General features: G+C 39.3%; 1 protein-coding gene across 2 annotated transcripts in view; it reads left to right on the forward strand.

Moving 5' to 3' along the window:
• LOC134542033 (A-kinase anchor protein 200-like) overlaps window positions 1–27,339 on the forward strand; it is a 162,325-nt gene that overhangs the window by 68,563 nt on the left and 66,423 nt on the right. For both annotated transcript variants that reach the window (XM_063385878.1, XM_063385879.1), the window contains exon 3: window positions 6,855–7,241. In XM_063385878.1, the coding sequence (XP_063241948.1) occupies window positions 6,855–7,241 (387 nt within the window). The remainder of the gene's footprint in view (window positions 1–6,854; window positions 7,242–27,339) is intronic.

The following is a 27,339-nucleotide window of genomic DNA, read 5'->3' on the forward strand; positions in this document are numbered from 1 at the left end:
TCAAAAGTCACGCAGGGATTCTAACTGTTGAATAACTTTATTATTTATAATTAGTTTCACTTGATTTTTCACAGGCTGTGGGAAGCACCTAAGACCGTTAGTATGTACATGATATACCTGCCTAGCTTATTTTAGGTCATATAGAGGCCCTGTTATACACACGCAATCTTTAATTGAAATTCGTGGCGTTGATTAGGCGTGACCAACAAACGAACTAATTTATTTTATTTTATGTAATAAAATATATATTTTAAAAATTGATAGAATAACATGCCTGCTATATTTTATAGCTGAGCATGAGCAGGCAGGTTTGCATTTCATTTTTTTCCCTTAATTGCGCATACTCATAATTTAAGGTTGATAAGATATTTCGTACTACTTTACAAACCAGTTTGAAATATCGCTTGTAAACTTGAATGCAAAGTAATACGAGGACGCCGATAAGTTTAGCCAATTAACAGGTTTTTTTTTCCTTTTCTGGGTTAAAAGTCACAAATAATTAGGTAGTAAGTATGCTTAGAAGTTAATTAATTTGGGATAGTTTGGCTACAGACATAGTTGAAGATAGTTCATTTCTCAGTTCATTTCTCTTCCGCCGTTCTGGAAATCGTAAGTCTTCGTTACCAGAAATAATCGCTCGCACATCTCTACCACACACTGTCAAACAGTAGCTTTTCACTGACCCAACTTTGTCCATGCTGCAAACACTACAGTTAGGCTTGTTGTGATAACGATATCGCAAAGATATCCGTAAGATTTAAAAAAAAATTGTGTTGCGTTGGGCTGTATGTACAGGTATAACATGTCACCGGAAGATTATTTAATAGGATATAGCAGTACACTCAAGATTTGCCTTGAATTTTCGGGACCATGCTGGGTCTTGATTTTGCATGTAGTCGGTCTGAGCACAGGTGTGAAAGTTTTCGTGCGAGAATTTGCGCAGCTAATAATAAGAGAAAAAAAAGAAGCAATCTTAGAAACACGCACTATTTTTTTTAATGAAATGCATTGCACCATCGGGCACTTTTTGTCCAAGGTTTTTTTTAATATTATTATTTTTTTGTTCCGTAGGTAGTGAAAGCAAAGCTTGGGATTTCGACCAAAGATACTGACGTTATGTCCATGGAATGCCAGACTTAACTTTTATTGTATTCATTACGTTTCACTTGCTAAACGTCTGGACAGTGAAAGTAAGATAATACTTATGAATCAAATATTCGAAAAGTTTGTGTTTTAATGATTAAAATGGATTATCCAAAGAAGCCAGGGGAAGAAATTTGTTTTTCTACTGTTTTGCAATTTCAGATTGTTGGGGGTTGGTGACGTCTTCCAATTTAGTGCTTTCTGAACAACCGTGATTTCCTCGCGTTGGTTGCTTATTTGATAAACCCAGCCTTTCTCTCGACGCCAAAACACCTTGCCCCGTGCGGTCTGAACGCGACAGGTGCTAGCATCTAATGAGTGCGCGAGGAAGCCAGATGTTTATGCAAATAGTGTCCGCGCGAACAGCTAGATGGCAGCAGGAGTCCAGCAGCGGTCGTCTTTGTTTTTCGTTTGTTTTCGCATGCGCAAACCGGCTCTTCGGTACAGGTGACCGGTGCCGTGTTTGTTTTGTAAACGAATCCTTCAGGCACCTGCTTCTCTTCACTTGTCCTCTTCGAAAACCTGTACGTTGGTATTTGTTGTTCTAAAATTACTAAACTCAAATGAAGCTCTTAGAGTGGAATATCCACCGTTAAGTTTTTTTCTATTTCGAGTGAGGTGTGTGTTTCGGTCATGCAGAAGACACGCACTGTTCGGCACTTATTGCAATTATATACGTAAATTCTGCCCGTGTCATGATCTCGAAATGTAATTTTTTTAAAGTTTAAAATTAATTTTTCTTAACCTTGAAGTTAAAAAAAAAATATTTAGTAACCTTGAAATGCTTCCACATTGGTTGTCATTTGTTACGTTTCTGTGCATTGTAGTCCGGGCCATAATACTTACAATTGGGGTACACTCGCCTGTACATTCGGGGTACAAGAAATTCTCAGTTCGGGTGACATCCTGGTACATACACAAAAAAAAAAGTAGGAAAACGAAATATTGCTGTCATTTTTAGAACAAACAAAATGTACATACACTGTTCTGGTAAATCTCATAATAGCGAAACAACATAAAATTCTGTAGTTTAAATGCAATATTGGCTCTACTGCTAAGGCGTGTACGTGGGCATTTCAAACGCGTCGTTAGTTGTTAGGGTTTGGGGGGGGGGGGGGGGGGAGATAATGTTAAAACGTTGAATTCTACTATTGCAGCAATATGTGAAAAATAGTTTTTCATGTTAAAGGAAAAACATCGTAAATATTATCCGCAATATAAATGATTTGTTTTTTTGCGTTAATAGTGTAGCCGAGTTTTGTTTTCAGCGAAATATATCCCTGATCCTGTTGTCACCGCCCTTAACGTTTACTTGGTACTAGCTGCAACTTGATCTTGAGGTTCTCCACACATTCTTAGGAATATAATGTTGCTGAGGTTGTAATTGAGGGAGGGATTTTTAATTTCGGTACGTTACGGCCAGGGCAAAGACCTTTTTCCAACCTAATTGGTTTGTCATTCCAAGTAAATATTTTACATATTTTTGTTTCTTCACAAATTCGGGTACATATGTTTACCCGCGTGGATCTTCTCGGGTACCGGGTACGTGCGCCCGAATCAGGCGCGGCGGGCCGAGCACCGACGGACGTGGCTCACGCGCGACCTTGACCAAGAAGCGCCCAGGCGCGCAGAAGAGTGTCTCCTGCCAAGACTATCTGGTGGAAGGCCGCTATCGGCACACGTGGACCACCCCTCTCTCTCCCATCTTGCCGCCGGCTCCGCGACCTTGTGGCCTGATGGCGTGCAGCGTGCGGGCTGGCGCATTGTTCTCCCGCCGGCGCGTCGTCGGCGCGTCGTCGGCGCATGTGGGCGAGGACAGTACCAGGACCCGCATGCTCGCGGGAAGTACTTCCTCGCCCTTGCGCGCCGAGATGTGGGCGATGCCGGATTCCTATCTCGGAGCGCGACCCTCAAAATATCTCTCTCTCCCCAAGTATTTGACAATAGGGCTGGAGGGTGAAGCATTGTACGGGAAGATGACTTACAGTTTTCCTCCCATCAAATATATTTGAAAAGATAAACCTCAAGTATGTTTTAAATCACGTCTCTCTATCTGTTTATTATTATTATTATTATTATTATTTTGGTCTCTTGTCTATCTCAAAATGTATAAAAAATTTTTCCCCCTCTCAATTTTGTAATTAAATAATGCATCACAATGCTGGACGGATTTTTTTTAATTATATATATATTTTTTTTGCATTTTTTAGATTAATGGTACTTTGTGGCACTGGTCAGCACTGTGTGTGGATCCTCACTATGGGGGCAGCCGGCGTCGAACCCACTGGTAGTTGGCGAGGAATACATTGTCCCATTGCGCGACGCGAATAGCGGCTGTACAACATGACTTTTTGTACGATGCTATAACGATTCAACACAATAAATACTTAACTTAGGACGTTATTCGTCTTTGTTTTCTACCATGCAAGTACATGAATTTTATTCAACACCTCAGGATCCGTAAAAAAAAAAAAAAAAAAAATATTACAGGAAATCCTGTGTAGGCCTGCACTTAAAATAATTCTTTCCGGGTGTAACAATCCAGAGACACGGCCATTTTTTTCCCCCTTGTTCCCGAGTGGACATTTTAAGTCAACGTAATACCTAGTCGCAATTTTTCTTCCTAAATGAACTTGCGGGCCGTAATGAACGCTGAGGGAAAGAGCCCCTCTAGTCGGTGGCGCTCCTGTAGTAAATCTCCGCAACACCGGAAGAGGAAGGGTTCAGGCGTTAAGCTGCTAATGAGTTTTTTTCCCCAAGAAAACACTAATCTACTCATTTGTTCCTTTTCGCAGTTCGTTTTTAATGAAAGTGTTCCATTAGCTTTGAACAAATTTTCACTGCACATCTAAAAGAAAAATTTTTTTTTCCACTCCTTCGCAAGGAGTGGTTCTCAAGACATACTAGCGTACCACCTGCAATTATTTGTATAAATTTTGGGGAAAGTATGTGATAAATTTCAAACATTCTTGAAGTATTAAAGTACGTATTTAAATGACTTTACAAAACCATTCAGAGTGGAAATGTAAACTGGTAATAAATTAGTATATGCCTGGTTAGTTTTAATTTAGCTTACGTTCTCTGGGTTTCCCCCCCCCCCCCCCCTTTTTTTTATGTGTATACCCGGAAAATTTTTTAACCTTGATGAAAAATCGCACTCTCCTCCTTTCCACTGCGATAGGGATCGAATTTTGAAGAATGGTAAACACAAGGACATTATAGACGGAACGGGTGACACACCCAACGGGATTTTAGTGACGTAGTGGGGGGATTGGCCTCTGGTGAAAGGATTGGAGCGCGTACCCCGCGGGTGGTTCCTCCTCCTGATTTTTTTACTAACCTAACTAAAATAACTAAGTATGTTTGGGAGGGGACTGGGTTAGGGAGAGACTCTAAGTGCGTCTCAGGCCGAAGCCTATGCGCTCTAATCATGCAGGGCTTAAGCCATGCGGGAGAGGAAGCATGCATCATGTGCTAGGAGGGGGGAGATTGGCCAGCCATGGCAGCAATTATTGGCGCCATGACATAACTACCCTCACTGACTAGTCTAGAATAAAAACTAGATAAGTTGGGCCCATAGGTAAAACCTGCATGGACACAGGGGAAACACCCTGGGCACTTAACGTGCGGAATGCATAAAAATATATTGCGTTAATAACAAGCAGATTGGTTACAGGAAACAAGAAGGATGGTTCCGGAAGAAGAGTTGCGACAGAGTAGAAAATGAACTAGTAAGCGAAGGGCGGGAGCTTGGACATTGCTGTCCGCTGTGGTTCGGGTGGCGCTGGTTGTTTCGGGGGCGACCGGGCTGCCGGCCAGCCTGTGTCCCGTATGGCGACCGCCTCTGGGTCAGTGGACCGACCGCTAGGCCGCGGCCGGCTCGCGCCAGATCTGATAGCAGCGCGGCCGTCGTCCCCCGCTGCCTTGGCTCCGGGCCCATGGGTCTCTCTCTGGGGGGGGGGGGGGGACATGTCCCCTCCAAAAATTCCTTGTGGAGGGGACACAGAATAGTACTAAAGATTTTTGTTTTTCATTTTTCTTATTTTCAAGTTTCTACGATTCTCAGGATAAAAATATCTTTCATTTAAGAAATGTTTTGTTTCCGTCTCTTAGAATTGTATTTTATGTGCTATTTTCCCAAGTGTGAATTCTCTCGTCCCAAAGCATTCTACACAATTCTCCATTCAACATTACATTATTATCATTAGGCCTACATTGTTACTATTATTATCATTACATTTCATACAATACATTCTATTTGGATATTTTTACTTCTATTCGCCAAATATATTTACATCCCATGCCCCCCCCCCCCCCCTAAATTTACTTACCAGAGAGGCCCATGTCCAGGCCGCAGATATCCTGTCAGCCTGTTCCATCCACGTCTGCAGGGGGGTGACAGTAGATAGGACGAACGAACTGAATCCTTAAAAAATTGGATCATACCATGTTTCACTAACATCGGGAAAAATAGATTACAAGTTTTTTTTATCTCTTTAGTTTATTACATGTCCAGTTATTAATCTGTGTTAATATAAGTTGCTGTTACAGTAAAAAGAAATTACTTCTATTCTAATTATAAATAGTTTTAAGTTAATTTAAGTTAATTTTAGTGAAGGTAGGCCTATACTTTTTTTTTCGTTGTCAAATTGCAAAGAAATGGGTATAATCGCAAAGGGTTTTGTTTACAAATTTAAGCCAACGATCATTACTATGGGAGTGGCGCGCCTCCCTTTACTTACTCTGCACGTCCAAATGGCGACCGGGTGAAACCGTTTCCCCTCCCCTCCCCCTCAGAAAATGGTATCCGCCATGTTGGTTAGACGCTCAAAACATTGGCTGAAAAGTGTAGTGTTTGTGCATCTGGGAAACAGTTTTGAATAATTTTAGTTTATGGAAGTAAGTGACTGTGTTTTACGACGAAGATTTTACTTGTAATCCATACTCGGTAACCATTTTCAGACGTGGAGAAGCACCATTCCCGCAATGTTTTGGAACAACATGTAAAAAATATTGGATTCACCTACGTCACAGCCTGCCGTCTCATGACAATTCCTAACTCCATGGTTTCAGCAATTTTTTTTCTAGAGTGGATTATAAAAAAAAATCAGTAGTGAATTCTAAAAACTTTGGTACGCAAGGCGAAATCATTATTCTTAACATGCATTTTTAACAGTTCACCTTGTTTCACCCAAAATAACACACGGACTTCGCCGAGATCTCTCATACTTTTTTCAGAATTTCAAAAAGGGGGGGGGGGGGGGCTGATATATCCCCATAACCCTCCACCCCCACCACCTCATCCTCTAGTCCGCCACTGTTTTAGCATCGTGTCTCAAATATCTCTGAATCTGGTTTAAATCTCCCGAAAATAAAGTAGTTTTTAAGGTGGCAGTCTTTAATTCCGATTTAGACCGTTAAGGGTCTGTGCATTAAACATTTTTACCTCCCTCCAAATCTTTCCAACGAAATAATGGCATCTCGGTATTTAATCTCAGAAGGGGCACGCAGCATGACGCTGAGGCGACTGGGTTCTTGGCGCAAGTTAAGGCGTAGTCCCTTAACACTTGATGTTTTATATCCATTTAATAATAGTATTGATATTAGGTAAACGGACTTGTGAAAATGCAGTCTAGCCAGCTCGGGCAGTACGAAACATGTTTTGGTGAGCGTGACCTCCAGAAGTGTCGAGCTGCCCGCGTGTTCCGCAGGACGAGGTGATCCAGAACGGCTCGGAGGCGGTGACGGAGGAGGCGGTGACGCCCAAGTCCGCGGGGGACGGCGACGGAGACGCCGACCCGCTGGAGCCGGCGCCCGCCGCCGACGCCGCCGCCCCCGCCGCCCCCGCCGCCGCGGACGACGAGGAGATCAAGCCGGCCGAGGAGGACCAGCAGCAGCAGTTGTCGCCGGCGCCGCAGCCCCCCGCCGCCAACAAGGAGGCCGACGAAGCCAAGCCCAAGAAGGAGAAGAAGGACAAGGTGAAGAAGAAGTGGTCCTTCCGCAGCATCAGCTTCTCCAAGAAGGACAAGAGCAAGCCGGCACGCGAAGAGGGCAAGAACGGCGACGTCAGCAAGGAAGGCGCGGAGCCCCTGGCGGAGGTGAGTGTGGATTGTTAGGGGACCGGAAAAATTCGCGGGTTCAATCACCTCCAGGATGAACTCCACAGTTCTACGTACACTCGGTCAAACGCCACCCACTCGTTGGCTGCTGTCTTGTGAGACGTCCCAACGTAGCAGCCTGTGATTTCGATAAAGATTTGGGTTGGGTGTTACTCATTGGCCCGGATTCATCCAGGTTGAGTTGTGAGCCAATAACAGAGGCAGCACTGGGGTATAACCATTTGTATTTTAGCCTATCGCGAAATGAATTCGCGAATTTTTCCGGTCTCTAGTGATTGTTGGTCCTTCGTCGGAACTGTCGACCCCCTGTGATTCGCGGGAAGCCTTCTTTTCACAGACGGGATAACCAAACGCTCGATCGTGCATCTTCGGAGTTTTTTTTTTAGTTCATTGTAACTCATGATAACTATTGGTCAATTCGGTTAGGTTATCCACGTTATAAATACTTCAAAACATTGTGGACGGTTTATTTGGTTAGGATAGCTACGTTAAAGATACTGTGAAATCGTGTAAACGGTTTCCTACCCCTGGATAGCTACATATTAAAAAAAGTTATTTGCTAAGCAACCATAAAATGATCTTACAGTATTTTTAATGTAGCTATACTTAACCTAATATAACCAACCATCCACAATGTTTTAAAGTATTTATAATGTAGTTAACCTATCCTAATCGACAACAAAATTTAATGCCACACCGGTTTATACAATGAGATAGAATGGGGAGAAAAAAAAGCGAGAATGAACTTCGGGGAACTTCGGGTGTGGCTCTCTCGTCTGTGAAATGAAGGCTTCCCGTGATTTTCATTCATACAGACCCGCCCGTTCTGCACGACACATGTTTATGGCAGTTCCTTTTTCTAAATAATCTGTTCCGTGTTTGCAGCCAAATTATGCAGCTGGTATTCATGTTTTACCCCATATTGTTACTCTAGCGTGTCTCATCCCTAGATTTTAATGGATATTTACTGTCTCTTTCCAATGCACAATATCTGCTATTAGCTGTGTCCTTGTTTCAACGTGCATTGTTGCCAGATACAATCAAATAGAAGAAAAGTTTTAGACAAAGTTTTATATTTTAATAAAAAAAATTATGTACTTAAAAATTCTATTATTTTTTTAATTGGAATCAAGAGTTTTACAATACAATTTTTATACTTTGCAATACTAATACTTTATCTTCAGAAACTATGCCTTATGTCTTATGTTGATGTTAACATGGCTGAAAATTTGTAGCAGCGCTCAGTGTACTCAAACCAACGTCATTGTATGTACACTGCGTTCTGTTCAAAATAAAAATTTTCATTGTGTTAACAAGTATCACCACTCTGAAGCCAAATTTTCTTTGAATTTTGGGGTTTGTCATTAACATTTTTTTGATTCTAATTGAAACTTCTTGATCACCTCAAGATAACAATTAAGTTGATATGTTTTATAAAAGTGTAGGTTGTTCTACACTCCACATTTTTTAATAAGCATGTATAATAATTAGGCCAAATACACAAAAAAGATTTTAACAGACAACTAATCATTTGTGCTTGGTTTATCTCCACTTTTGTTTAAACTCATACACAAATGTACTATAAGATAATATATTTGATTACTTAATTTAGGTTTGTGCTTTCTTTGTAAATGATTAAATGTAAAGTTTTGGCTGTCACATTCAGTGTCTGCTTCATTTTTTCTTGTCAAATTTTTCACCATGCATACAAATAAATTATAGGCAGGTTGCAGGAATAAATAATATTAGTATGTTTTATCTTAAAATGTTAATGTAAAAATTAACTAGATTAAAGGACATTTCTCAGTCTGGTTAGCTCAAGTCTACAATATTAAATTTTAAACACACTTGTATTAGAATAATAGTTTTGATTTATTTATGCCATAGCTATATTGTTTATTTTATTTTGGTTTTCTTGAGTATGGCATAAATATAAACTCTAAATTAAATGATGGGCCAAATTTAATTTTTTTTTTTGTTGTGCATGAATGCAAAACAAAAATTTAATTTGTCATTGAGTATTGATTATAAAAAAACTAAATCCCAAATTTGAGTTGCAAATTTTTGTGCAATTTTAACAAAAACTTTGGTCATGGCTTCTCAAAGTATTTGCTGTGCAGTTTCTCAGGTTATTTTACTAGCAATAAAACGTTCATTAATTTAACATCCCAGATTATTTTCATAAATGTTTGCATTGAAATGCAAAACAAAACTCTACAGGCTGGTGGTGGGTAGGGGCCTACATACCATTTAAGTTTTTCTTACATCTTGAGTTAACATGTAACTTCAATTTTTCTAGGCTTTCATCAATCACTTGTTTAAATTACTTATGCTATCAATTTTATACATATTACTAATACTGTGTTTTAATCGTAAGCCTACACTTGGACGTTAATCATAATATTTTTGCAAGTGTTCAGTTTTAAAAATGTAGTTTTTAGTAATAATCCCTCATAGTGTTTGACATTCGCATGTGCATAATGATAGAAGTGGAATGGAAAATATTACAGCCAATTCTGTTGTGTGTGATCATTGTTAAGATTAAATCATTCGGCGAATATTTTATCTTGCTGAGTCTTGTTTCCAAGAGCTGAATATGTTAACACATGGGGTTTTTTCAGTAGTAAGTATGATCTCGTTTCAGGGCCTAGACACAGGCAATTTTAGGTTTACTGCACTCGATACAGTCCTCAGTTTGTGAATAGGTAATCGTATTGACAAAAGCGCACACAAATTTTATTCACAGTATTCACAGTCGTTATCTGTAGGTTTCTTCTTAAAGTTAAGTGATTCAAGTTAAAAACATTCCTTCATGTATGACTCAACTTTCCAGTAAACTCGTGAAACTCTGAAATTTCTTATTTGCGATTCTGCGAATAGAGTTAAGATTTTTTTTTTTTTTTTTTTTTTTTTTTGCGAAGTAGCTGCACGTTGAATTTCTCGGTAGTTTCGTCGTGTCACGATGCCGAAATCCGCCCGCTCGGCGAAACACGTAGTCGCGCCGTCGACTTGAGTGTGACGCAACCAGGCGGGGCACTTTCCCCTTCCAACCCCGTCCCCCCCTCCCTCTCCCACTCCTTCTCATACTCTGACGTGACTCACGCCGGCTGCATCTCGACAGACCCGTTGCCAGCGCCCCTGGCGGCGCAATGCCGCGCTCCACTTACTGCAAGTCGCCTCGCTGTGGCGGGCGCAGGCTTTGCCTTTGAAACGGATTTACGCTGGGTTTTTTTTTTCTCTCACCCGACTTGAAAACTGTTAGTTTGGGAGGCATCCAACTTGGTCATCTTATTTTTTTTTTTTCGTGTCGAAACTATTTAAGGGCCCCGCCCACCTGGGCACACATACGGTATGCAGAGCTTCGGGGAAAAACAACGCGATTTGGAAGATATCCAAGAGTGGTCTGTTCACAAAAAAAAAAGCATATAATAATTCACTGAGGGCCGATATGTATTTTGGTTTCCGGATTAAGTTTTCAAACTGTATTTTTTAGAAAAGTTAAAATGGCTAAAATACGTGGTTTCGAAGTAATGTTTAGGCATAAAACGACCGGTACAGATTCACCAAAGCACTCGAGGGACGAGGATAAACATGTTGTCAATTTAATAAAATACTGAAAACATATAAAAGTTGCAGTTGTTTATGTTAAAAATTATGTAACCTGGTGATTTTTTTTTAATGTTTTATCTTCCATATTTCATTTGCAAAAAATATAACAAAATTGGTTTAGCACAAATATAGAAAAAAATTTGAAATTAACGAGATTGTAGTTTTTATGGGTCTTTTTTTTTTATTTTTATTGTATTTTGTCAAAATCTAGTATTATAAAATTTAAAGGATACGAGGGAATTTGGGTTTACTTTAAGTTTAATGTAATATTATAAATATATCATAACAATCAGACAGTTCATAAAGCTAAGTCACATTATTAAATTATGCTAATTTGATTGTAATATTAAAAAAGCTACCGATTAACATATTTTATATATATTTCTTGATTACTAACTAATTTTACCACTTTCAGAAATGTTATCCAATATATATATATATATATATATATATATATATATATATATATATATTAACCCAGTGAGACAAAGAAACCCACGTTGCTCGCAGAATAAATTTAAATCTAAAGTAAAATAAAAAGATATCATTTTCATTTAAGCTAACAGGCGTGGGTTTCTATGAAGTGTTTAGTTTATTCATTAATAATTTATGGACAGTATTTCCAATAAACGTTAGTTTTGATTAAATAATAAATTTATAGTTAAAATTAATTAACATATATGTTTATTTTAAGTAAAAATAAATCTATTTGGTATGAAATAATAAAACCAATGGTCTGAGCTATGTATTTAATAATATAATAGTAAAATAAATAAAATGTATCAATATATATTTTCTTAAAGCAAAAAAATAATTATATATAAAAGTTTTTGCAGTGATGAAGTTTTGAACGACATAAAAAATCTCACCTCTTAACACCATAACCGCGCGCTATCGAGATGAGTTAGAGGCTTTGAGGTAAAGGTAGATGTTAAGAGATAGTTACACTGTAATGCATTTTCATTACGTATTTTAAAACTTGGCGATTATTTCAGTTTACCAAATATATTCCAGGGTAGTTTCACTATCGTAGAGTTTCATGTGGCATACATAACCGTAACGTCTGTACCATCTTTGCCTCGCTTCCCTCGTGTTTGAAGTGCGAAGCGGTTGGTGCGCCTGCAGATTCCCCCGAACACGGGGCGGTGGTCTAATGGAGCCTCCAGCAGGGAGGGTGGTTGGTGACGGATGGCCCCATTTGACAGGACGAACCTGATTTGAAGCAGGGTGGGGTGGGGGAGGGGTGATTTACCTGGTCGCGCCGCAACATTGTGGTTCTCACCCCTCTTGTGTGCAGGTCCTTTGTCACTCCTCATTAGTGCGAGGTGGATTGTGGTGGGGAGGGGTGTCGTATTGCGGTAACGCGAGCTGCAGGCGGCGGTCCTTGCTTTGGTGGAGTGGTGGACACGAGGGGCACCTGCCTTGGTGGAGTGGTGGACTCGAAGGGCACCTGCTCCAGGCTGTAGTGTTGCACCTTCACATGTTGTAGGCATACACCTCAAATGTGCTATGCATTCCGCTGAATGACAACACTCTCCTAGACTATAGCTCAGCGCGCCCTGACAATATTGACAAACATTAACCTTTTTATTGAAGCTAAAATTCTTAGTAGTTACGTAAGTTTAGGCGGAACTTTCAGAAGGGAGAATTCGAATAAAAGTAGCCGGACAGCTGAAAGGCTCTTTGAAGGTTTTTCGACCCCCTTTTTTCGAACCTCCATTGTGTAGGTTTATCGTTGAAGTGAAATTATTGAGTTGTGAAGTTTCATTTACATATAATGCGCGTGTCGGTCAAGTGCCGATATGTTTTTTTTTTTATCATTGAAGTTAATTACTTTCTCTTTTCAGTACGTAAGTTTATACTGTGTATTTATAGTTCCGCACTGTCTTTCGTTGAGCAAATAGTATGAACTATGGGAGCCCATAATTAACTGGTTCACTTTAATTTTCAATATAATAGTAACTGATAAGTATGTTACCGCCGGGGAAAATTGTGGTATTCACTGAGTAATAAGGGCAACTCGTTTGGAGAAGATTTCGCTCTTTTAAAAAATTTCGCTTGCGTTTATATCTTCCGGGCTTCGCTCCGTGAGGAGTGAGTGATCCCAGAGTGTGCGGCACTGTCGTGGACGCAGCTCTTTGGGAGAGGTACTGCGCACTTCACGGGCTGCTCAGGTGCAGCGCACACACAACTGCGTCTTATCTGCGGTCCTGATAGCCCCGACGCGACGCTGGAAATAAACCAGTCTCTCTTCCACCCCCCCCCCCCCCCTCTCTACACCCGGGGCGTGCGGCTAACGAGACGTGGGAGGGCAGCGCTAAGTGTCGTGACGTGTTATTGCTGACGGCGACGCTTTATTCTCGCAGCGGTGATAACTCCTGCGCGGCGTTGGCGTTTCCCCGAAGCGCGGGGAGGTCGCAGGATTCAGCGGCTTGTTTAATCCTGTCTCCGCGGGAACACCTGTATTTGTGCGGTAGCTCGTCACCAGGAGAATATTATATTTTATTTATTAAAAGTTACGCAGAAGTTACAAACATTAGCATATATTTTGTTTCTAGTCTGTAGTCCAATACTGAATATATGTTTATGTACATATCCATTATTGGTAAATATTAAAATATTTTGCCTCCCCACCCTCTCCTGAATGCTATACTAAAGGCTTTTTTTTTCTAGTTAGATGGTCTCTTTAAGGGGTGAAGAGCTTCAGGTATTAAATATATAATGAAATCTGCTTCAAACGTTGGCCAGTTAGTCAAAATTAATTTTTTTGTGGCCATGTGATATACATTAATCAAATACGATCAGTTGGTTTTCAGACATTTTTCTAAGTGTATATTTGTCACTAAGCTTGGGTATGATATCAGGGCTTAGTACGGTACTAGTACGACAAAAAAATTACTTTTTTTTTATCAGTACTGCTTCGAAAACTTCCGACCGCTCAAATTCTCGTAGCTTTAAATGCGTGGTTGCATCTTTTTTTCCTTCTTATCACTGAGATTAGGCTGTGTGTAATATAGGGTTGTCGTTTTAAGGGCACTGCTGACATTCAGCGGTGACTTGACTTGTGTTTTGCAACAGTCGGCATTTGTACCGTCGGTCTTAACTTACAACACAAACGGAAAAGATCGTGGTTTCATTTGACGTTTCGAGAAGACTTATGTTGGTGAGTAATCAAGAAGTTGGCCGTCCACGGAATGCTCTTCGAAGGACAAATAGCTCCAGGGAAGGCTAGGAATGAGCCCGCCCGCTCCTCGGTGTTTGCATCGTCATGCAATTACAGGGTCTCCGAATTGATGACGGTGATTACGCGGCGTCTTGAGTTCGGCCGGTTCGGCTCGTTGCGCGTTCTTCTTGCCGCTGGTTTCATTGCGTTGCATAAGCTTTGCACGCATATTGACAAAATGCAATGTAACTAGCCACAAGATTATGCGGAAAACAAAGAAGTTATCCCCAATAATTTCGGTGAGATAATTTTGCTGCTGCGACGAAATTTGCAAGGTTGTACAGTGCCGACTTCAAAGACGTATTCCATACCCCTGGCAAGCACTTAAACCATTAAGTCGTACTGATGTGTTCAACTGACTTTGTCGGGATGAACCTGCAGCCTCTTAGGCCCGTTCTACGACGACGTTACGTTTCACTAACCGTCTGCCGCTTCCACGGTTCACGGAAAACTAACATTTGGCAACCAATGAAAATTAATTTCACGGTTACAAAAATTTAATTTAATTTTTTAAAAAAAAAATAAGACACGAGAACATGAAATGGCGTAGATTTACATAAATAATATTTAAAAAAAAAAAAACCTCAGGGGGGTTAGGTTAGGGAACGCTAGAAATTATTATTACCTGAAGCTATTTTTAACTTCCAACACGTGAACAAACATGGCTACCACGACGGCCAATTACTCGGCTTCTGCTGTTGGCACGAGGTAACTTTTCCCCGTTTGTGATCAGTCTCCGCTTCCACGTCGATGTGGAACGGCTGTTACATAACATAATAAACGCAGGCTCACTCTTTCTTTGTCTTTTATTTCTCCTGCTTTCTTCTCTTTCTTCAGTGTTTTGGTGCAAGGAGTTGAACCGGTTGTACCTCCATGATCAAACCCTTTTTTCCGCGGACGCGGGATTGTGGACGGGAACTCAGGTACGGCTAGGGTTACCAGACACTGATAACACAAAAGGACATTCACCTCGCAAAAGGAGGACATTTCACTAAAAAGGAGAACAATATATTTTTTTTAAAAAGCCATGAATTAATTACAATGGAGTACGATATTTTACAATGTTTTGGCATTTAATACAGTTTCAGTATAAAGAAACAAACAAACTACGCATATACAGCATATTAAAAACACGTGCTTCTGCACCTGTCAAGCTGTCATATAACTACTTACTAGTGGGGTGACTGCGGACAGCGCATTAGCGCGCACCGCGCGCTTTACTCAGAGTGTAACTGCAGGAATTATCTCACTTTATAAATAAATATAGTTTAAAAAACTAAAAAAACATGCTTTTAAAGATTATCAAACTAAAAAGTAAAAAATAATTTTAAAGTTAAATTTATGACAATAGTATATAAGCAATACTAGTATAAATGAGAAAAAAGCTTGAGGCGCTTTGTGCCATATTTTTTGAATATTAAGCGCCCCATGCTTTTTTCTCATTTATACTAGTATTGCTTATATACTATTGTCATAAATTTAATTTAAAAATAATTTTTTACTTTTTAGTTTGATAATCTTTAAAAGCATGTTTCTTTAGTTTTTTAAACTATATTTATTTTTAACTTTTTAGTTTGATATTCTTTAAAAGCATGTTTTTTAGTTTTTTAAACTATATTTATTTTTAACTTTTTAGTTTGTGCCATATTTTTTGAATATCATAATCTTTAAAAGCATGTTTTTTTTAGTTTTTTAAACTATATTTTTAACTTTTTAGTTTGATATTCTTTAAAAGCATGTTTTTTTTTTAGTTTTTTAAACTATATTTATGTATAATTATCATAGGGAAATGAGTTACCGACACTACCTATTACCATCTGAGATAACTATTTGGAGTTGCAACGTCACAAAGAAATGGTAAAGTCTCTACGAATCATTTGCAGTTAGATGTATGGATATAATATTAGAATTTACCGGGGGAAAAAAAAAACATTTTTTTTTTCGGCGTGGCCGGGAGTAGAACCCACGATCTTTGAATCCGAAAGCTGACGTCACAGAAGTCGCGCGCCTTAGACCGCTCGGCTAACGAACGTAATGAAATGGGTGGGACATTTTACTGTGATGAGTCACTCACTCTTAGTCGAAAGAGTTACAGACGGACAGACAAACATACAGGTGAAGCTAATATAAAGCATGTAAAAAGCCGGACATTTTGGAGCATTAAGGAAAATCCGGCCGGACGCAAAAAATACATAAAAAGGAGGACATGTCCTCCTTTTGCCGGACGTCTGGTAACCCTAGGTATGGCTCTAGTGCCTGTGGATCGTGCGAGAAGTGTGCTGTTGCGCCGAAGAGGTGACTGTGCGGAGGGAGGGATGGTTGTCGAGACAAGAGGCGGCGTGTGTTGTCTATGAAGAGGGGGAGAGAGACGATGAAATACGGGGCTCGATATATCACAGGTCCCGACGAGGGCGGCAGACGGCGGCGGGTCTGGCCTCGGGGCGCGAACCGTGATCTCGCGTGTGCATGAGCGTGTGTGTGTGTCTGTGTCTGTGTCTGTGTCTGTGTCTGGGCGCGAAGTGGCGGGCCGGGAGGTGCCGAGGTCAGAACCTCGTGTGCGGTGTGGAGCCATGCCGGGGTCTGCATTTGGTTCAATCATACTCTGCGTGTTAATTTTTGACGTGACAACGTCTAATAAATCTATGAACGCCGGCTGCACGCACGAAAAAGTGTCCCGTTACGAACATTGACCCGTTACGCTGTGTCCCGTTACGCTCATTGTACGCTTGCGCCGCATATATCTCTCTTCCACTCGATTGTATCAACCGTCGATTTGACTTTTTCGAGGCACATTAAACTTGAAACACTCCCATTCGTTTCCTACTTTTCCTATCATCGTCCTGTCCTTAACAGAATAACACAAGATTGGAAGAAGTTAAATAGCAAACATGCATAAAAAATATAGTTATAATAATCTGTTTGTTAAAGTAATAAACATATTTGAATTAATGAGTGCAAGTAAAAGAAAATTTATCAATAAAATTGTAGATTTCATTTCACTCCTTTGTACCCATACAAATAGTGATAATTCAATAAAAATGATTCAATTTTATTCATAAAAGTATGCAATCAGTCCATCAATGTTTTGTTATGACGTCACGTTAAACTATCGTCCGTAAACCGCCTTTACAGACAATCAATTTTTTCTATAGAAATTTGTAGTGCACTCGCACCAAACCAATTCACGGAAATATGATAATTCAATTTTTATTCAACCAGAACTAGCAGGCTTACAGAGTATACTATACCAGGGTTGATTCGGGTATAGAAGGGAAATTAAAATGGTTTGGAAATACCTTAAAAAGACAGGAAAATCACAAAATGTTTTATTAATTATTTTTTTATTATTGTGACGGTAAAACTAAACCGAAAATACCATTTCCACCAAAGTTCGAGCACCTCAAAAACTGCTCAAAACGTTTACTAATCACGAAATGTCGTTGCTTTTCCTTTACCCTAACCCTGATCATTTTACTGTAAACACAAATGGGGTAAACTAAATTCTAGATGCTTACATACAGGTTCGATAGCCTACATTCGATAGCTTTGGGTGAATCAATAGTAATTGTATACAAACAAGTGTACATCTAAAATAGCGTAAATTTTGCTAAGTTGGCGCAGTTGAAAGAACATAAGTCTTTTCTCTCCAAAAAGCAACACCAAGTAAGCCGCGGGATAATTTGTATCTGGAAAGTCAGGGCAACGTCGATTCAGATCTGGAAAAGCTGTAAACGTTAGGGAATTTCAAACTCGTAGCTATCCTGTATACGGAGACAGTGACTTTGATATTTTCATTAAATTTGTAATGTCCAGCACCAACCGTATAGATTTTAACGATGGAGCAAACCAAGTGGAAACAATCAAATATATTTTCATAATAGCTAGCCTGTTCATTCCTTCATTATTTCGCACTAAATTCGAAAACATAGAGTAAATTGATATCGGAGACAGCGCACTCGGGGGAGGGGGGGGGGGAGGTTAGTGATCTTCATGATAACTTTGTTCTGTCTGAGATATCATGTTGGTCCCCGAAAATTTGAAAATTTGATTAATGCTACTTTAAGTTTATCTCTTAACCATGTTTTAAATAACCAAAATTATAATAATTGCACGTTTGCAAAATAATTGTGGCGTTATAAAAAAATACATGTTTAATACACGGTAACCATGACCACAGAGGCATATCTCGACGTGGTGAGGGTCGTGGACTCTTCTATCCTAACGCTCGGCGTGACTCGGTTTGAAAGTAACCTGTTCGGTAACGAGTCGATGGCTGTCGAGTTAAGGCCCTGCGCAACCCTGTTAGACCAGTTTTTTTTTATTATTATTAATCCTGGTGAGAGTCGACGGTGGTTTTTCCGGCAGCCTGGAACCCAGATGGCGTGTCGTCTGGCCGGCCGAGAAGTCACGCAAACGCAACGCGCGCGCGTGTGTGGTCCCTCGTCGTAGTGAGTGCCCGGGACTACGACCGGCAGGTCGCCGCCGTCGTAGCGACCTCGCGTCTCCGGTACGGGAATCCTACAACTCACGTAGTTTCGGTTCCCTACCACTAGAGACCTGAAAAATTCGCGGGTTCATTTCGTGTTATGCTAAAATTCAAATACTTATACCTTAGTGCTGCTTCTGCCATTGGTCCACTGTTAATCTGGAGTCCTGAGGGCCAATTAGAGACCATCACTCATTGAAGTGTCGAATCACAGGCCACCCAGTAGAGACGACTCACAAGTCAGCAGCCAATGAACAGTTGGCATTTGCCCGAGTGTGTAGAGGATGTTGGAGTCTATCCTGGAGGTCATTGAACCCACGAATTTTTCCGGTCTCTACCTACCACGTTCGTGCAACTTAGGATTTCTGTCAAAAATTGAAATTAAAAAAATCGAAGGGTTATGTTAGGTCAGTCACAACATGCTTGTTTTCATTGGAAACTTCTGATTTAGCGGCTGAAGTGGCGTTAATACCAAAACGCAAAACTTCGGAAATCTTCGGAAATTCTTGCAGGGAACCGAAACTATGTGAGTTGTAGCCTTCCCCTCCGGTACGACGGCCGAGTTATGACGGTCGTAGCCAAGTCGGCTTGGCGTTCGATTACATGCAGGGGCCGGCAGTGAATTTGCAATATATATACATATACACATACACCTTTTATTTTGGCAGTTGGCTGCATCTGCTAGCAATTTATGGCCAATGGAAAACTACCGAAACAAAAAAAAAACGGGTTTGTGGATATTTATAATACTTGAGCTTGATGTGTTCATCCTAGGGCGCGGTTACACGGGACCCTGAACTACTTCAGGTGAACATGTTTAAGTAAACACGTTTACAAACGCGAAAGTGTGCGGTTACACGGTAGTTGCTGAAAAGTGTGTTTAGCTCTAAAACCGATTGTCTACTGTCAACGAATGACTGTGTTGTTGATCTCTATTTTTTAATTGCATCCAGAAAACGCGGGATTTTCTCACTTGTTTATACAGCATTATCAGCAGAAATGAAATGTGTTTACATATTGCTCAATATTTTTTTACAAATCGGGAATTCAAACATGCACAGTAAAATTTTTAAACTTATTTTTTATTATTTTTTGAGCGAGAGTACCTATCTCAGTTTTAAGAAAATTAAGGTCAGGATAAATTAAAAAATATGTATAATTATCTGTTGGTTTTTTTGTTGCATTCGGTAAAATATTACTCGAACTTGTGCCAGAAACACTTTCCATCTAGAATTTCTGCAAAAGACTGTTTATATTCTAACCAGCCAATCAGAGGCTAATGTAGAAGATATGTCGATCTGAACTACTTTGCCAACCTGTTTAAGTTAAATGAGAAATGGCCTCGAACGAAACATGTTCAGACTGTGTGTAACCGCACTCAACAGCTGAACATGTTCACCTGAAGTAGTTCAGACTCCCGTGTAACCGCGCCCCTATACTCTGCATCGTCCGTAGTTATATTTTAATACCAGCCAATAACCCGCGGCTTCGCTGGCACAAGATCTGAGTATTGCTAAAATCTTACCATTAAAAAAAAGAGTTATGTGATTAATTCCAAAAATGTTTACTGAATAAATATGCAATAAATTGTCATATAACATAACTATTAATGATATTTTTGGCTCATTTTTTAAAGTATAGATTATCTGATTTTAAAACTTCTCTTTCAGTGTGTTTTCAAAGGTATAATTTTTCCTTTTCATTTCATAAGATAGACAATTAAAAAAAAAATTCTTATACTCGCACCCAAATTATTTAAACAACATTTATGTCATCAATTTACTGAAACTTTCATTTACTGTGGTTATTGATATTCTTAGAATTATTAAATAATTTTACCTTATTACAAATACCACCCATTATTTAAGGATATTTGATACAATCACATCTTTCTTTGAAATATAAAATGCAGATATCAAATTTATTATACAACTTACAAGTTGACTCTTACTAAGTATTACTTAAACAAAATCCCCAAATTTTTTACCTCACCTCTTTTCCCACAGGAATGCCGTTGTGAAAATTATGAACGAAGAAAATATGCCAATATTTATTAACCAAACAAAAACCAATTTCAATCCTTTTCTTTCTTATAAAATATGTGGCAATATCGATACATCAGGAGCAAACCTAGCCGCCTACGAGAATGGGGAGTACGCCTAACCTAAAAGTTACTAAATTTTGGGAGGAAATGCTTTCTGTTTAAAATGTGATAAAACAATGGTCTAAAATAACCATCAGACTGCTCAGTATTTAAACAGTAGCATTCTTGTGTATTTTCAACCCTATCATGCACGTGTTTAATTTTTACGAGCGAATTTTTTTAAAAATCATTTAAGGAAAGCCAAAGTAAATATTAACTGGTTGTAAAAGTTATATAAACGACATGCTTTAAAATGTTTTACACTTCACTTTTGTCAAGAATAGCTAACTTTTGTGAGGTTATCTTGTTTAAATACAGCGTGATGCTGTCCTAACCTTTATTTTTTTATTATTTAATATGACAAACTTAGACTATTGACGATAGATTTTTTTTTTAATATGGCGTGTTTAGGCAAAAGTGTTGTGCGTTTGAAAATAACGATAAAATAAGAATTAATGCGGGAAAAAAAATTGTTGGATCCATTAATGTATCGCGCCTACATTTATGAGTATATGTATAAGGCAAAACATTAAATTTAACGAGAATATATTATTGGGCCGGTTTGAAAGAATAATGTATAGTATTAAATGAAGGTAAGACACGTCGTCGGCTGTATGACGGAATTAAATTAACGCTATACGTACGAGAATCGCGTTATACCAGTGACGCCTTAACGAAAGACAGATTTTCAGTCCATGCTCGCTTTTAGTGGCGACACGTCCCTCCCCCCCCCCCCCTCCCCCATGACAGGTGGAAAAGAGAACCATGCTCGCCCTGCAGAATTCCTGCCAATAAGGGAGAACTCTGGAATCTAAAAGGAATTCACAAACAAGTAAAGTGACGATGCAACCCCCTAGTCCTCAACCCGGGAAGGGAATTTTCCCCACAAGTGTGAACGATTTCGTATTCTGCCAGGATGTTTTCCGCGATTCCGCATGCCGAGATACGGCCAACCCCGGGAGGTTGCGGACAAATCGTATTCCATGACGACTGACCCCACGACCCGTTCGGAAATAGTACCACGTGACTTCCAGAGGGAGGGAAAGGTCCTAGGTCCTTGGGCGGTGAGGCGCCTTATCTGAGGAATGCGCGGCGCAGCGATAGCGGCGCGGCGTGTGTTTACAGTCGCGTGCCGCGCCGCGCGATAACCTCTCGAGTGAGGGTGGCTGCCGGCGAGGCTGCGAGTCGGTGGTTCTCTCTCTCTCTCTCTCTCTCTCTCTCTCTCTCTCTCTCTCTGTCTCTCTGTCTCTCTGTCTCTCTGTCTCTCTGTCTCTCTGTCTCTCTGTCTCTCTGTCTCTCTGTCTCTCTCTCTCTCTCTCTCTCTCTCTCTCTCTCTCTCTCTCTCTCTCTCTCTCATTCGCGCGCACACTCCCTCACTCGCGCGCACACTCTCTCACAAATATACTATGTAAATTTACGTGAACGTTCTTCGTAATTTCAGACGATTCTTCGGGAGAGAAAAAACTACGCAGTGTTCATCAGAGTTCCCTTTTCCTTGTTAAAACATGTCAAACACACCCGTGGGAGAAATAAGTACTTCGCTTTTGACTTTACAAATTGAAGGTTTCTTTATAATCTACGTGTTCGAAGTACGTGAGCTCGGAACTCTGTAACCAAGTGTCATTCGTAAATTTATGGTGGGAAAAAAAAAATTAACGGATCGTTTACAATAGTTTATTGACGTTGTAAATTATTATCTTTTGAATATTATTTTGAGCTTGCACACTCCGTGATTGAACGAGGACGTAGCTAACTGACACACATGGCGAGAACGACGCGAGGAAGCAATCGGCCACACGGCCTGCGACGAGGAACAGTCCCAGCATCTGGGTGGAGCTGCGTTCCGAAAAAAAGGGGGTGGGGGGTGAAACTAAAACCAGATTTGCCGGATCGGAATTGGAAACTGGAACTTTGTAAGGGTTGGTTGCTAGCGGTAACATTCTGAAACTAAACTTTTGTGGGCCACAATGCGTGATAACTTAATCCAACTTCGTCGGCGAATTTGTTTCGGGCCCAATGTTGTCGACGTGCGTATAAATTCGCTCGTGCATATCCGCTTCCTATATGTTTTCCTGACGAACACAGAGGCGTTCTCGGTTCACATTGTAATTGCGTCTGCGTCGTGTTCTTGGTTTTTTTTTTTTTTTCGTCTAGCCAGCCTCCAGGCTCCAACTCTATTTTAACAATACGTGCCTACCTTTTTTTTATCATGGAGTAGTCAAAAGAAAATTCACTGAAGCTGAGTAATATTTTTAAATTTTTAATTTTTACTCTGGGATGCTAAACATTAAGACCACAAAAAAAAGGACGGTGCCTGTATAGAAATAGGTGCTGTTATGATATATCCGCTGAGCAATTTATCTGTTTGCTGGCTTTGACGGCGTGAGAAGAATAAAATTTTAAAAAAAGGAATGAGCAACGAGGGTAGGTACAGGAAAAGGAAGTTTTTTAGATATAAATTAGTAAGATTATTACAAATTAGTAAACTTTTGTCTACAAAATGTTTTATGTTATATTTTAAGTTCTATACTTTTTGTAATAATCATATGATTCGCATTTAACTGAAAAAAGTACAAATTCAATAGTCAATTAATATGCTGTTGTGCGAAATTTTGGTTTCCAAATGATTGTTGGTGGTTTGCTGTAGCTTCGTTCCTTTCCCATGGATCGCTGGGAGTTCGTTGTGAAAACATTTTCAAAGAACTGTTCGCGAGTGGCTAGCAAACGGCTCGGCTCGAAAATTAAGATGGCTTCTAGTTCCGAACAACAGGCTTTTAACAGCTTGAAACTGTATTCGACTATCTCTGTTATGCATGAGTAATGCCTTTTTTTTTTTTTAAGAATTTTTGTTTGTGAAGAGAAAGTGATTCTTTTTGACATCTTGGTTTTAAAAAAAGCTGGACGTTATTAGATTCAAATGCTTTTATATGGAAATTTCTTTATCACAGTCGGAGACTGGTGCTTGTATCTGAAGTTGGCACATCATCGCAGGAGGTTCCCCGACAAGGCGCTCTCCCCCCCCCCCCCCCCCCCCCCCCTATCGACCAGTCTGCTGCGACCTTGATGGACAAGGAGTCTAATAGGGAAGCAGCTCTCGGCGACGACTTGGGGGGGAATGCGTAAACAGAGATGAATCAGGCGATCGTCGTGATCGATTTTGCCCGGTGATTCAGGCTCCGCCCCCGCCTCCCCTCTTGTTGGTGCCCTCGTCGTGACGTGTCGTCGTCCCGGGGTTCGTCAGCGCTGGAGGGTGGTCCTCTACCCCCTCCCCCCCCTTCCCGGGAGACCCCCGTGGGCTGTGACTAGTTGGACAAGCCACTTGATGGGCGCAGGGGGGGGGGGGGGGACACTTCATAGGGCAAGGCAATCACATTTTTCTAGTTGCTATACAGTTTTATCCAACATCTGAGCACGAAAATTAAAATCAAAATACCACGTTGATTAAATAAATATTACATTTGTTTTAACATTTTATCAAATTTATGGCATAAATTGGTATTGTTGAAATGAAAATAATATATTTACTTAAAAGAAAATAAACAAATTTTCGTTGGCATGTTGAACCACTTGTTTATCCAACAACACCATCAGAAACACCATAATTAATGGCGTCGGTGTTGAATTAAGCAATATTAGGTTTAATAAAAAACTTTCTAAGGAAATTTTGTTTCAATGATGTTAAAATAGTAATCTCGTTAAATAATATCAATGATTTCATGAACTACTTTATAAATCACTGTTGACTGTAATGAAACATGCCTGATTCGGCTACGTGTTGTGTTAACTACTGGTACAACAAGAGAAGAGATAATAATAATTAACTTTACTTAAAGTTTCCGCTTGACGAAACTAGGTATGTGTAAATTATTAAAACGAAACAAAATAAAATTGTGTAATTAAAATAGTGATGAGCATTTTGTTTTCATGCCCTACATAATTTCCTCTTTTTAGGCTGTGTGTAGTCGCACGTTGAGAACAAGCACACAATACATTAATACCTAGGTACTGTTCTAAATGTCAATGAGTCTCAAATTCTGCTCAAACTTGCTACTTATGTACTTTAATTAGTCTAAGTGTTTTGTATGAATTTTATTTTTAGGTCGAGAGGGAGGTGTGGGTAAAAATTTTGTATTGCGTATCTGTCTATCCCTTGATACTAATGACATTATCCTGTGGTAATGATTCTTGCTGTCTAACATTATTTAAAACAGCAAGCATCATGTGCCACCGGATAAATCATACATGATCATGCCAACACGATCAAGGAATAAACTTGGATACGTGATATGGAACAATTACCGAGGTGAGGGTTACGATAAAATGAAGTGTCTTTTAAATTTTTATGTTGAAATTAAGGTTTTTTTCTCTTAACAATTGCTATACACCTGTCTTCAAGAAGTGAAGATACGAGAATGATTTGTATTTTCACCTAATCCATAAAGAATTGATGCCATTGGTAACAGCTTCATTTCAGTTTTTGTGGGAAAATTGTACAACTTAGGCAGTTAAATTTTCCAGAAATATACATTGCCTGTGTTAATGATTAAATACTTCTGCACGTTTTTTATGCATTAGGTTTGTTTGCGATTTGTAATGCAATTCGGTAGGTACCTACGAAAATCCTAACCTTAATTTCAATCAACGTGATTCTACTAGAACAGAAATTGTTTCTTGGACATAAAAAAATGCAGCAATTTAATATAATCCAAAAATGTGTTACATGTTATGCATTTTAACAAATGTTATGATACGTAAACAAAACATTTTTAACAGAAATGAGGTTAAGGCAAACACTGCCCCGAAGGTAAGAAATTTACTTATTGTTTTAAAAATATTGCTCTCCTAAATCATTTTATGTTACGTTTACCGATATTTAGTTAAATGATTTGCTTATAAGGAAAAAAAAATAAAATCAATATTTTTATAAATATTAATGCATGCACGAAAAAAGTCACAAGCTCGCCAACATTCAGTTGAAGCTGCAAATTTCCCTACTATTCAAATTAGTGTTTTAAGCATATTAACTGCAAATTGTACTTTCTACGATCAATGTTGTATTTAAATTAAAATTTACTTATAATTTGAAACGTAAGTCTTACCCTAGAAGGTACTTTATCTCAGTTTTAAGCCATTGCAACTTCGTTTTAATGTTTGTCAAGTTTGCGTTTTTGTATAGCAACTAGAGCATTTCTGAATTAAAAAAACGTAGAACTGCAATAGCATTGAGTGTCCACTCTGTACTAGTACTTTATTTACTCTATGGATTGGCGGACACATCCCCCGCATCTCGTCATCGGTTCATCTGCCTCGGGCGTGCGTACATGGGCGTGCGAGATTCCAGCAGTTATCCCCGGTAGGCCGTCGCATCTTGTGTCTATACGCATTGTACTTATTACTGAATATCTCGGCACTCTTCGTTTACACGTTTTTCATTTATCAGATTTGCGCAGTTAACCTTAAGTTATTTACATATTTCGATACGACGCTTAAGGGCCCCGCCTACCCGGGCACACACACAGTGCGCAGAGCTTCAGGAAAAACAACGCGATTACCAAACCACTCAAGATATCCGAGTGGGGTCTGTCTACTGGAAAGCATTTAAGAGTTCGCTGAGGGCCAAAAAGTACTTTTGATTTCGGATTAACACACATACACCCCTGACGAGGCGGGCCCCTTAACTCCTCGAAGACTCTCAGTTCTTGATGGCTTTTTTTTTTTTTTTTTTTTTTAATTTTCACTAAACACAATAGAAATAGTCGAAAGTGTGACTGCAAACTCTGGTAATAGTTAAAAACACACGCGTGGTCTGTGCTCTACCGATGTTTACAAAGATAAAACAAAAACATAAAATTATATTTACGTCGGCATGTTATATTTATTTACATAATATAGCTATCAAACTTTTCCACGACTTTCTTTGGTCAAGAAAACTAAAAGAATACTTAAATTAATTAAATGCTTATTAATATTTAAAATGTTATTAAATTACAACTTTATTGTGTCTGCCCACAAATTAATTGCTCTTTCATGTAATCCACAGTTAACTTTTGATACCAAGCCTGGTAACTGGGTGAGTTTCCCTAAACCTCGCAGTAATTTAGTATATATGCTGTGTACCAGCACAAGTGTATTCGTAAAAAAAACAGAGGCTATAGTATCTCACACAAATTATAAAATAAAATTCTTGCTTCACAAATTTCTTATCGTTTCGGACTTTTTCCATTTGCTGGTGCATCATTCTATGTCGAAAGCGGTTCTGTTACGAAGATTGCAGCATTAACGTATCTGTTATGCTATCCCTGCTTTTTACTTTATGTCCACCAAAATTACTGGCAAGCTTATTTACAAAACAATGTGCTAAAAGCTTGTAATTTTCAAACATATCTGTCCGTAATTAAATTATCATACAGCCTCAAAAACAAATTAAGGAGCATAATCCAGCTAGAAAATTTACAATAAAACCATATTATGCTGTCAAAACCAACAACAATAATTATTTACAAGTTATCCTTTATCAAAATTTTTTTATAAGTACTGCACTAAACAATTATACACCTCTAACAATCTGGAATATTTTCGCGACCAGTCAGCTAAGATGGTCGACTTCCTATGAGAT

The sequence above is a fragment of the Bacillus rossius genome (assembly GCF_032445375.1).
Source record: "Bacillus rossius redtenbacheri isolate Brsri chromosome 4 unlocalized genomic scaffold, Brsri_v3 Brsri_v3_scf4_2, whole genome shotgun sequence".
NCBI lineage: Eukaryota > Metazoa > Arthropoda > Insecta > Phasmatodea > Bacillidae > Bacillus > Bacillus rossius.